This window comes from Lipotes vexillifer, unplaced genomic scaffold (genome assembly GCF_000442215.2).
Source record: "Lipotes vexillifer unplaced genomic scaffold, Lipotes_vexillifer_v1.1 scaffold7, whole genome shotgun sequence".
Taxonomy (NCBI): Eukaryota; Metazoa; Chordata; class Mammalia; order Artiodactyla; family Lipotidae; genus Lipotes; species Lipotes vexillifer.
Genome location: NW_006792683.1, coordinates 417,855 through 431,159, shown reverse-complemented (window position 1 = coordinate 431,159; position 13,305 = coordinate 417,855). Strand labels below are relative to the sequence as shown.

The 13,305-nt window shown below is 36.4% G+C and overlaps 1 protein-coding gene across 3 annotated transcripts in view; it reads left to right on the top strand.

Annotated features, from left to right (window-relative positions):
• The window catches only part of GEMIN2 (gem nuclear organelle associated protein 2), a 19,729-nt gene extending 9,542 nt beyond the window's left edge, over positions 1–10,187 (top strand). Inside the window, exons 8-10 of one of the 3 annotated variants that reach the window (XM_007465793.1) lie at positions 2,012–2,122; positions 3,850–3,908; positions 9,903–10,187. In XM_007465793.1, coding sequence (XP_007465855.1) covers positions 2,012–2,122; positions 3,850–3,908; positions 9,903–9,942 — 210 coding nt within the window. In that variant the 3' untranslated portion in view covers positions 9,943–10,187. The remainder of the gene's footprint in view (positions 1–2,011; positions 2,123–3,849; positions 3,909–9,902) is intronic. The other 2 variants (XM_007465794.1, XM_007465795.1) reach the window with 2 other exon arrangements.
• Positions 10,188–13,305: the final 3,118 nt, after the last annotated feature.

Genomic DNA, 13,305 nt, shown 5'->3' with positions numbered 1-13,305 from the left:
CAACCACTGCGCCACCAGGGAAGCCCTAACATATAATTTTGAAGGGGAAAAATTCCATGCTTAAATCACTGTTTTCGATTGAGTGGTCAGACATGTCTTTTACATAGTTGTTACTAATGTATATATTCTGTTTTTTTAGCTCACATTTCACATATATATTTCTATATGATAATGTAATTCACATAATTGCTGTTGTCTAAATGTCTGTGGTTTACTTTGATTCTCATTATTGACAATTTGGATTCTTCCTTATATTTTACAATCATGACTAAATTATAAACATTTATACTGATTTTATTTTTTATTATTTCTCAGGATATTTCTAGAATAGAATTATTGGATCACGGTTTTGTAAGCTTTTGTTACATCCTGCTTGCTTTACAGAAGAATTGAATCCGTATATAATGACATCAGCAATGGATTCTTAAATTTATCTTCCCTAATACCCTACTTTAAGTTGAACCATATGAAATTGCCCTTTTTGTAGGTTAAAAACATTTGATTTTCAACAATTCCATACAGTTCAAGCTATCACTTTATAATTTGTTTTGGTTTTTCAAATTTAGAAAATATATAGTAGTACTTCAAAGTAAATATAATTTATGTTTCTTTATCAGTGAAGCAAAACTTTTTCCATGGGTTGATATATTAGCTACATCTTCAATAGATAACCTGGTTCATATTCTTAGGCTACTTTTTCATTGGAATCTAGATATTGAGCTTTAAATTCTATATCAGTTCTTCCTGTCTGATAGCGGCGACCTTTTAGCAGTATTATTTATCTGACGTATTTTCCTTCTCTTCCTTTAGTCTTTATTTTTTTAACTCTATTGTAAGATTTTGGGGACTTTTTTTTTTAGCTTTTAAAGATTACCCACTCAAGAGGGTGATAATTTTGGCTTTTCCTGTTAATTTAATGAAAATGTATTACCGAAAAGTGTGGCTATATTTGCCAGAGAAACCATTAAGGTGTTTCTGAACCAGTGATAGCTGATTTACTGAATTTTAACCTGATTAATCCTTTGAGTTTTATTTTGAGTAATCTGTCTTTTAAATCAACAGTGTTCAATTCCTCTAAGTAACCATACCATTAGAACTCTAGTACCGAGAATACCAATGTTTAAAAAAGAACCTTGTGTCACAGGAAGTTTGCTTATCATAAACTAGCAAAAAGAAAAAGGGACCTTTTAATTATTTCTTGGGATTACTTGTCTAATATTTTTTGAGAAATACCACCTTATTTTGCCAACTAAGTGTGATGTTATTAAAGAAGGTTTTCAGCTATTTAGTTTTGCTTTTATTTTTTAGTATTGTCACAGTGTGCTCACTGACTTTGAGAAAAGGAATCTTTCAGTATAGATACATCTTAGACAATCAGTAGAGATTTAAGCACCTTCTAAGTGTAGAGGCCATTTGAATACCTGAATGCCAGCTTTATATTGTAAATTTATCCCAGAAAGTTTGAGTTAAGTTTAAATGTATACCAGCTTTTTTCGTGTAGAAGAGAGTCCCGCTCACTCTTTATAAAAGAAACCTGGATGTGAATCTTTTTTTAATGTTATTTTATTTTTTTTATTAATTTTTATTGGAGTATAGTTGCTTTACAATATTGTGTTAGTTTTTTGGATTTCCTTCCCATTTACGTCACCACAGAGCATTGAGTAGAGTTCCCTGTGCTATACAGTAGGTTCTCATTATCTATTTTATACATAGTATCAATAGTATATATATATATATATATGTCAATCCCAATCTTCCAATTTATCCCACCCACCCCCAGATGTGAATCTTTTTGTTTAAGAAAAAGTCTTATTGATTTGGGGTTGCTTGAGGAGCTAACTTAGCGTGTTACACAAATTGCTGTGTGATGTGTTGCTCAGAATAAACTCAGTCATATATACTGCTGGTGGAAACATAATTTGATATGACCTTTCTGAGGTACATTTCAGTGATTATAAGTTAAACTTATGGTGCAGTTTGCTTACTTATTACTTTTTAAAATTCTATATAGGGAAGATGGCTTTATGCTTTATTGGCTTGTCTTGAAAAACCTTTATTACCGGAGGCTCATTCACTGATTCGGCAGCTTGCAAGAAGATGCTCTGAAGTGAGGCTTTTAGTGGTAAGTTCAAACTTAATATTTCAAATCAGAAGCACTCACCAATTTATGTGGTGGTAAAGAACGATTTCAATGAAACAGGAAAACATGGAATATTTGATTAGTCAGGATTAGACTTAGGTACATAATAGAAGAGTCCAAAATAACAGTAGCTTAAATAAAATGTAAGTGCTTTTCTCAGACAAAGGGAGTCTGAAGGTAGGCAGATTAGATCTGAGGTGGCAGCGACCCAGGCCTTTGAGTTCTGCCACATGTGGCTTCCATCCTCAAGCTCACCTCATAATCTAGGATGGCTGCTGGAGTTTCAGCCATTTTATTTCACTATAGGAAGCTGGAAAGAAGAGAAGAAGGTCGTCCCCTCCAGAGAGCCTTCCCAGAGGTTCTACAAACACATCTGGCCAAAATAGCTCATTGGCCAGAATTTAGTCACGTGGCCATAAGGAACTATGGGAAATGTTTACTTTAGTTGGGTGACAGTGTGCCCAGCTAAAAATGAGATTCATTTGCTAAATAATAAGGGGAGTCAAGAAGCCAGGGTGGTCAACTAACAGTCTGGCATAATAATTGTTTTGAATTTCTCCAATCAGACCCTTCCTCTAACTCATACCTGCAGCATTACAATATAAATTAATTTGATGCCAGACTAAGTCCACTTCTGATTTTTTTTTATTCCTCTTTACTCCTGCACAAAATGTATACTTGTTCTTCATTGACTACTCCAAAATATTTTCATTAAATATCCATGATATGGCACAAACTAACTTAATATGGGCTGTACTCAGAGCAGAATGTACTTGTCACTCATTAAATATTCCCTAATCTATGTTCTTAGACTTTATTCCCTCTCCAGAAGTGCCTTTTCACTCTCTTCTAGTCTACATCTATATACCATTTACTTGTCACAGTCTGGCTCATATCCTATCACTTTCTGTGATACTTTCCCTAATCCTCACAATTAAAAAGAATCTCTTCAATCCTCTGTTTTTCCAGTAAGCTTTGTATCTTTTTTATGACACTTAACACATTTTTCCTTTAATTAAAGCTGATATGGATATTTCCTCTTCTGTGCTATTAGCAGGAAGTATGTTTTATTCATATTGTTGTTGGCACATAAAGGAATTGAATATGCTGACATCATTGAAGTGTGTCCCAAGTTTGAATAATGTATGACATGTCTGTTATAACATTACTCAGTGAGTTATTGTGACTATTCCTTGAAATGTGTAAAAATAAATTTCATACTTTCATGGAAGACTACCTTCCATGTGTCTTAGGTCTGTCATTTTAACAGATATTTAAAGTGAACTTTATAAAATGTATAGTTCAGGAACTACTTCCATCGTAATTTGAGAACTCTGATCTGGAATGTTTTCTTTAAAGTATTTTTATATAATATTTTTCCCTGTCATGCCCAGTTAGGACACAGGGCTTTTTTGCTCCTTTACTTGGAACCAGGAAGAAGATCTCTCCCAAGTTATCCTCCTTAGAGCCCTCAACTCTTATTTCTTTTCAGGACCTATTCAGGACCTTTCTTTAAAAGATGATCTTAGATGTTTCCCAAGGAATCATTAACTCTACAGTTTCTCCTTTTTCTTTAACATTTTCTATTTCCCTGTGATTATTACTATCCTCTAATAAAATGCTCATGTTTTCCATCTTGAAACTTGTTTCAAAAATATTAAGAGATAACAGACTACCTTTTAAACTTTATCTTTTTTCTTTTTTTTTAGGACAACAAAGATGATGAGAGAGTTCCTGCTTTGAATTTGTTAATCTGCTTGGTTAGCAGGTAAGTAATCCTTGGCTTCTTGCTTTATGATAGCATTATTAATGGTGGTAGAGAGTATTGTTTCCATTTTACAATGAGGAAGTTGAGGTATAAGGAAACAGTATTGTGTTATCACAATTCCCTTTATTTCTAGTTTTTTTCTATAAATAATGCTGCATTGAAGATCCTTGTACATACAGTGCTATATTTTCCAAAGGATAAATTCCTAGAAATAAGTTAAAGGGCTTCCATGTACTTCTTTTTTTTTTTTTAATTTTTATTTATTTATTTATTTTTGGCTGTGTTGGGTCTTCATTGCTGCGCTAGGGCTTTCTCTAGTTGCAGCAAGGGGGGACTACTCTTTGTTGTGGAGCACGGGCTCTAGGCGCACGGGCTTCAGTAGTTGTGGCACACGGGCTCAGTTGTTGTCGCTTGCGGGCTCTAGAGCGCAGGCTCAGTAGTTGTGGCACATGGGCCTAGTTGCTCCACCACATGTAGGATCCTCCAAGACCAGAGCTCGAACCCGTGTGCCCTGCATTAGCAGGCAGATTCTTAACCACTGTGCCACCAGGGAAGTCCCAAGGGCTTGCATGTACTTCTAAAACCGATATATTTATTGCCAGTTTGCCTTCCAGAAAGATCATACCACTCTGTTCCCACTAAAGTGTCAATGAGAGTGCCCGTCTCCTATTCAGCACTGGGCATTTTCAGTTGATATAAATATTTCCATTCTGATAATAAAAAGATACAAATTATTTTTATTTGCTTTTGTATGATTATCAGTAAGGGTAGAATATGTTTTATTGCAGTTTTTTTTAATTGCTACTGTCCTTTGTTCATTTTCAGTCAGGGCATGTTTTTATTTAGTATACATTTGATTTTATTGCTTACATTAAAATTTCACCTGGAATTTATTTGAAAATGTCTTCATATTCTAAATTCTTGTATGTGTGTGTGTATATATACACACACATATTTATTTTAGGTCTCTTTCTGGACTTGATGTTTTTGTTCATTGGTCAGTGTTTTTATTCCAATGCCAATAACTTTTCAAAGCTTTATAGTATTTTTAATATTGGGAGGGTAAGTAATCCTGTGTTCATTTTTCCCTCCCCCAGACAAGATACTTTTTAGAGTGTACATGCATTCAGCATGTAATTTCTTTATCTACGGTAATTATGCCAATGATGATAAATAACACTTACTTGGCAATTTATGCCAGGCATTTTTCTTAGTGCTTCAAAATAGGAACTCATTTAATCCTTAGAAGGTAGGTACTATTATCAGTTTACAGATGAGGAAACCATGGCAGAGGGAGGTTAAATTACTTTCTTACCATCACAGAACTAGTAAATGGCAGAGCTAAGATCCAAACTCCAGAACTAAGCCCTTAACTATGCTGATCACAAACAAAATTAATACCTACCTCATCTGTTGGTAGTAAGGATTAAATGAGAGGATACAGTGTTGCCCTAGGCGTAAATATACTGTATCTCTAATTCTTAAAACCACTCAGGGTTTTTTTCCTTTACAGATGAGGACACCAGTTCATAAAGATTAAGTATCGATAATTGATGGTTCAGTAAGCTAGTACTTAATGGAACCAGAAACTTAAATATATCATCTGACTGATATTTTATAATATTATACAATTATGAGAGAAGAAATGTCCAAGTGTATTGGGTCATGATTTTTTTTTTTTTCCCTTAGAAAGGTAAAAATGGAAAAAAGTTCTAGGACAGAAAAGTTCTAGGACAGAAAAGTTCTAGGACAAAGTTCTAGGACAGTTCTATAGACTTCACTTAGGAAAAACTTATAGAAGGTTATAGCAAGCTTGGAAAAAAGATAACATAGGCCTCAACTCTTTGCAGTAACAGCTTCAATGTAAGTATCTGTCATTGTTATGACAGAAAACCCAAGAGGGTTTTTTATTGTTGGTTTTGTTTGTTTGGGTATCTTTAAGGCAAGAACTGCTAATTCATAGAAATACCTTGTTAGATGAGTGGGATGCCATTCAAAAAGGATCCAGTAACTGTTAGCTGCCTTAATTGTTTTACCAATGGTAATATTTTTTTAAGCTTCTTATTATGGAGTTGTTTAAACCATAAAAATGTTGTAGAATAAACTGCCAAGATAAATCCATAACCCAGCTTCAACTGTTTTGTGATTGTATTTTAAACAAATCTCGGACATGTCATTTCTCCTGTTTTAGTGTATCTAACTGATAAGGGCTTTTAAAACACATGACTGTAGTATTTGTATCACAAATTTATTGAATAACTAATAAATTTCAGAATAACTCCATAGTATCGTCTGATGTCCAGTCCATGTTTCATGTTCCCTAATTGTCCCAAGAATGTCTTTTTACATTCGAATTGTTCAAATCAGGATCCAAGTGCAATGCACTCATTACATTTGTCTAATATGTCTCTTAAGTATCCCCATCAACCTCTTGGGTTTTTCTTGACATTTTCTTGTTGAAGAAACCGGGTCCTTTGACTTGTAAAATTTCCCACATTTTGGTTTTGACAGCTAACTTCATGATGGTATTTAATGGTTCATCTGTCCTCCATATCTTCTGTAAACTGGTAGGTAGGTCTAGAGGCTTGATTATATGTAATGTGTATGTTTGTTTGTTTGACAAGACTCTATGTGTGCTATTGTGTCACATCAGGAAGCATATAATGTCTAGTTGTCCCACTTTTAGTTGACCATCGCATTCAGGTAAAGGGATATTGCAGTCATTATTCTTTTTGATGCTCAAATTGTTCCATCTTTGGACAGTGGGAGCCCCTCAGATCAATTCCTATGCTTTTTGTTATATAACCTTAGTGGTCTTTTTTATTTTACGGCTTTCTTCCTTTCTAGTATGCCAAAATGACTCAGATGTATCTTGGACACTTGGCTCCAGATCTGGAACCAGTCTTTTCTTTTCTCCTGGGAGTGCTGGTTCCTGTTTTAAAGTAGAAAATGGTGTCTAGAGTCTACAATTTGGACATTAGGGAAGCTAGTTGTTATTCGTTTGGTCATTGCATTTAGACCTTTTCACTGAACAGAGCTAGGAAGTTATGTAGTTTTTAGAAAGAGAAAAATAAAATCATGAGTTCAAATTAATATTGCAGTTCTAAGTTAAGACTACGGGATTTTTTTTTTTTTTTTGCGGTACGCAGGCCTCTCACTGTTGTGGCCTCTCCTGTTGCGGAGCACAGGCTCCGGACGTGCAGGCTCAGCGGCCATGGCTTACGGGCCTAGCCGCTCCACGGCATGTGGGATCTTCCCGGACTGGGGCACGAACCCGTGTCCCCTGCATCGGCAGGTGGACTCTCAACCACTGCACCACCAGGGAAGCCCGAGTACTTGATTTTTATTTAATGTTTTATTTCTGTTCTTCTATGCTCAAAATTCTGGTTTCTAATAATATTAACATAATTTTTGGCTTTATCCTGTAATATTCACATAATAGTTTCAGAATAATACTAACAATATTACTAATAATAAAACTATTGAAATCAGTTTAAGAATTCTTTTTTTTCTTGGTTGCTTTACAATGTTGTGTTAGTTTCTATTGTACAGCAAAGTGAATCGGCTATATGTATGTGTGTGTGTATATATATATATATATTCCCTCTTTTTTTGGATTTCCTTTCCATTTAGGTCACCACAGAGCACTGAGTAGAGTTCCCTGTGCTATACAGTAGGTTCTCATTAGTTATCTATTTTATACGTAGTATCAATAGTGTATATATATGAATCCCAATCTCCCAATTCATCCCGCCCCCCTTTCCCCCTTGGTATCCATATGTTTGTTCTCTACATCTGTGTCTCTATTTCTGCTTTATAAATAAGATCATCTATACCAATTTTTTCAGATTCCACATATATGCATCAATATATGATATTTGTTTTTCTGACTTCACTCTGTACATTTAAAAAATTCTTTGCAGTTCTCTTTGTCACTGGTATGTCTCACTAGGGATATCAGAACATCATGTTTAAGATCACTTGAAATTATTCTCCTCTGTGTGGTTATGCCACAAACCTAGTATAGGAGAAGGTTCATTTGGTGATTTTCTGTTTTTATTTAATCTTGTTTTATAATTTAATAAAATATTTACATTGTTCCAAAGTTAAAATTATAATTCAAGGTACATTTTGGAGCCTTTTAGAATCCACCTTTATCCTCTGTAGCATCTTTTCTCCCTTTGTAGTTATGCATTTTATTGTTAATTTTTGATTTATCCTTCCATTCACTGTTCTTTTAAAAAATATAAGCAAATACATATAAATATATCTGCATTTCTGCACATGCTTACAAAACATAACATACTAAGCATTCCAATCTGTACCTTATTTCTTCACTTAATAGATCCTGGAAATCACATGGTAGCAGTGCAGATATTTTCCTCATTTTTTTTTTTTATAAAAGCCTCATAGTCTTCCACTGTGTAGATGTATCGTAGCTCATTCAGTCAGTCCATTTATTGATGGATATTTAGGTTGTTTGTGGTCTTTTGCTATTGCAAGTAGTGCTGCAGTTAATATCTTTAAGTATACATTAAATTTTTTTTAATTGGACTATAGTTGATTTACAATGTTGTGTTAGTTTCTGGTGTACAACAGCATGATTCAGTTATCCATATATATATTCTTTTTCAGATTTTTTTCCCCTATTGTTTATTACAGGATATTGAATATAGTTCACAGTGCTATACAGTAGGACCTTGTTTATCTATTTTGTATATAGTAGTTGGTATCTGCTAATCCCAAACTCCTAGTTTATTCTCCCTTGCCTTTCCTCTTTGGTAGCTATGTTTGTTTTCTATATTTGTAAGTCTGTTTCTGTTTCGTAAATAAGTTCATTTGTATCATTTTTTTATTTTTATAATTTATTTATTTATTATTTTTGGCTGCGTTGGGTCTTCATTGCTGTGCACAGACTTTTCTCTAGTTGCGGCGAGCAGGGACTACTCTTCGTTGCAGTGCGCAGGTTTCTCATTGCAGTGGCTTCTCTTGTTGCAGAGCATGGTTTCTAGGTGCGCGGGCTTCAGTACTTGTGGCTCATGGGCTCTAGAGCACAGGCTCAGTAGCTGTGGCACATGGGCTTAGTTTGCTCTGCGTCATGTGGGATCTTCCCGGACCAGGGCTCACACCCGTGTCCCCTGCATTGGCAGGTGGATTCTTAACCACTGCGCCACCAGGGATGTCCTGTATCATTTTTTAGATTCCACATATAAGTGATATCATATGGTATTTGTCTTTCTCTGTCTGACTTCAGCTAGTATGATGATCTCTAGGTACATCCATGTTGCTGCGAATGGCAATATTTCATTCTTTTTTATGGCTAATATTCTATTTGTGTGTGTGTGTGTGTGTGTGTGTGTGTGTGTGTACATGACATCTTCTTTATCCATTCATCTGTTGATGGACATTTAGCTTGCTTCCATGTCTTGGTTATTATAAATAGTGCTACTATGAACACTGGGGTATGTGTATCTTTTCAAATTAGAGTTTTCTCTGGATATGTGCCCAGGAGCAGGATTGCTAGATCATATGGTAATTCTATTTTTAGTTTTTTGAGAAACCTCCATACTGTTTTCCGTAGTGGCTGCACCAATTTACATTCCCACCAACAATGAAGGAGGGTTCCCTTTTCTCCACACCCTCTCCAGCATTTGTTATTTGTAGACTTTTTGATGATGGTTATTCTGATCGGTGTGAGGTGATACCACATTGTAGTTGTGATTTGCATTTCTCTAATAATTAACAATGTTGAGCATCTTTTCATGTGTCTTTTGGCCATCTGTATGTATTCTTTGGAGAAATGTCTATATAGGTTTTCTGCTCATTTTTTGACTGGGTTGTTTGTTTTTTTGTTATTGACTTGTATGAGCTGCTCGTATGTTTTGGAAATTAAACCCTTGTTGGTCGTATCATTTGCAGATATTTTCTCCCAGTCCATAGGTTTTTTGTTTTGCTTATCGTTTCCTTTGCTGTGTAAATTCTTTTTTTCACCAGGTACTTTGACCAACGTGACTTAGCTGATGAGCCATCCTGATAATAGCTGATCTCTCAGGGATAGAAGATATTTGTAATGAAGACACCCTAAGTCTGAGGAAGTGCAATGCCAGTTCAAGTACAGATTGCATCACATCTTCAGCACTATGTGAAGCGTCTTCATCTTAACCTGTGCAACTCAAGTTGATATTCAGAAGATAGATTGTGTTGGTATGAGTATCTGAGGTATCTTTGAAAGATGTTACCCAGTTTTTGCTGAACAGTTTAAATAGTTTTCTGTAATCACATGCTTTTAAAACAAATTGAATGATTTATTGGTGAAGCATCCTGCACAGAAACTGTATGACAAAATTGTACAGAGGTCGTTGGTGCTGTTTCATTGTTTATTCACATATACACATATAAAATTTTATTGAAAATGTGTTTTGGTTACTAAATTTTGTTTGACTATTTAACAAAACAAAAGACAATGGATAAATGCCCTTAGTATTAGAATTAAGATAATCTAGATTATATGGCACGTGTATTCATAGTCAGCAACAAAATTAGTCTAACATTTTCCCTTTAAGCTCTATACTTTTATTTTTAAATGCTTTCTTTCTTTCTTTTTTTATAAATTTTTTGTTCATTTTTGGCTGCGTTGGGTTTTCATTGTTGCGCGCAGGCTTTCTCTAGTTGCGGCAAGCAGCGGCTGCTCTTTGCTGCGGTGCCCAGTCTTCTCATTGCAATGGCTTCTCTTCTCTTGCGGAGCACAGGCTCTAGGTGTGCAGGCTTCAGTAGTTGTGGCTTGCGGGCTCTAGAGTATGGGCTAAGTAGTTGTGGTGCATGGGCTTAGTTGCTCCACTGTATGTGGGATCTTCCCGGACCAGGGCTTGAACCCTTGTCCCCTGGATAGGCAGGCAGATTCTTAACCACTGCACCACCAGGGAAGCCCCTAAATGTTTTCTTGTATAAACAAAACTTTTTCTTTACAAGTAATTTTCAGTAGTACCCTAAAAGGTCGACTGTTTTAATTTTCCTGTCACATCTTTTATTCATATCACTTACAATTTATCTATTCCTTTATTTTTTATTTTTTTTGGCTGTGTTGGGTTTTCATTGTTGCGCGCAGGCTTTCTCTAGTTGCGGCGAGCGGCGGCTGCTCTTCGCTGCGGTGCCCAGTCTTCTCATTGCAATGGCTTCTCTTGTTGCGGAGCACAGGCTCTAGATGTACAGCTTCAGTAGTTGCAGCACACAGGCTCAGTAGTTGCGGCACATGGGCCCTAGAGCGTGCAGGCTTTAGTAGTTGCGGCATGTGGGCTCAGTAGTTGCAGCGCACGGGCTTTAGGGTGCATGTGCTTCAGTTGTTGTGGATCGCAGGCTCTAGAGCACAGGCTCTGTAGTTGTGGCACATGGGCTTAGTTGCTCCGCGGCATGTGGGATCTTTCTGGTTCAGGGATCGAGCCCGTGTCTCCTACATTGACAGGTGGATTCCTAACCACTGTGCCACCAGCCAAGTCCCAGTTTACCTATTTCTATATCAGGTAGGAATGTTTCCTACTTTAAGCAACAGAAGATCCAAGTAGCAATGATTTTTCAAATAGGGATTTATTTTTCTCTCATAACAAGAAGTCTAGAGGAGCTGGCGTTGGTTCAGTGACTCCACGATACCAAGGTCTCTGAAAGTCTTTTAGCTTTTCCCACATGGTAAGATGGCCACTGCAGTGCAGAGCAATGTGTCTGTATTCAAGATAGGAAAAGAGGGGAAGGAGGCAGAGCCTTCCACATCTGTTCCTTTTCTCATAAAAGCAAAACCTTCTCCAGATATCCACAGTGGATTTCTGTTCACAGGCCATGAGTGTATAAAATTATTACCTCTAGCCCCAAGAAAAGTGGGGAAATGAAATTGTAAGCTTTTCCAGTCTTTCTAATGGGAGATGGAAAAGGAAAAGGGGGTTGGGAATAACTGTTGATCAGGCAACCAATAGTTTTTCCGCTATTTATGAAAGGAACAGATGTAATTTTATATTTGAATCTTTTCTACTATTATGTCTTCAAAAAGCTGATTTTTAAATGGTAGCCTAGTAGTCTAAGTTGTATTTTACCATAATTTAAACATTCTCTCATTGTTGGATATCTAATCTGTTTTCAGTGTTAATTCAATATAGAAAATGCTGCCCTGAATACCTGTACATACATAACTCTTTCCTTACTTTGACCGTAAGTTCCCAGGAGTTGGGTTGCAAGTCATGAGTCTTATCAGTTAATATTGCATTTGAAACTTGACTTAAGTGAGGTTTTAAAAATTAGGGATTTATTTTTGTTTCTCATAAACTGATTCTGGTTTGAGAAATTCAGGGCTGGTGCAGCAGCTGTCCAATATCTTAAATATCCCAGGCTGCCTCCAGATTTCTCCTTCATCAATGTTAGTATATAGCTTTCATCTTTTTAGTCATGATCTGGTTGCTTTATCTCTTACTTCGAATCCACATTCCAGGGAGGATAAAAAGGTACCACCACTTCTTGTTGTCCTAACAGGGGAGAAAAGTGTTACAAGAAACCCTCAACTTATATTTCATTTACCAGAGTTATGACATTTTCTACTTATAAGGAAAGCTGGAAAATGTAATATTTTAGGTGAGCACTCCTACCAAAGATAGTTCTGTTAGAAAACAGGGGAGAGGGGCTTTTGGGTAGGCAGCCAGCAGTGTCTACCATAAAGAGTTTAGATTTCCAACCAATACCACACGTAGCCTTGTTATAGCCTCATATTCTTTGCTGATTTGATCTTTAGGGGGTGGGGCTAGGGACTGATTTAAGGTTAAGTGTCAATTTGTTTTAACTTATGTATAACTCTTTCATAGCTAGTGGCTGAGCATGTTTACTACTCACACAGAAGAATTAACATTCCTGAGGACTAGAAACATAAAAAAGAAGACAATTTTGCATGTACAGAGGACCAGTGGTATAGGAAATTATTTGAATGCAGTTACATCTCTATTTTCCACCAAGCTGTAGGATCTCTAATATTTAACTGAGAACTTATTTTTCTAGTAACTCAACTTGGCATAAGGATATTTTTCAGGAATGTAGAAACAAATAAAAGATATTATAAACCACTAATGTAATCGTAAATATGCAGACTACCAATATATCAGTAGTTATCAGTAGCTTTAGGGTTTATCGAGCCGTTCACAATTAAAAGTATCTTCTGATTTTGGGCTTCCCTGGTGGCGCAGTGCTTGAGAGTCCGCCTGCCGATGCAGGAGGCGCGGGTTCGTGCCCCGTTTCGGGAGGATCCCGCGTGCCGCGGAGCGGCTGGGCCCGTGGGCCGTGGCCGCTGAGCCTGCGCGTCCGGAGCCTGTGCTCCGCAAATGGGAGAGGCCACAACAGTGAGAGGCCCGCATAACGCAAGGGAAAAAAA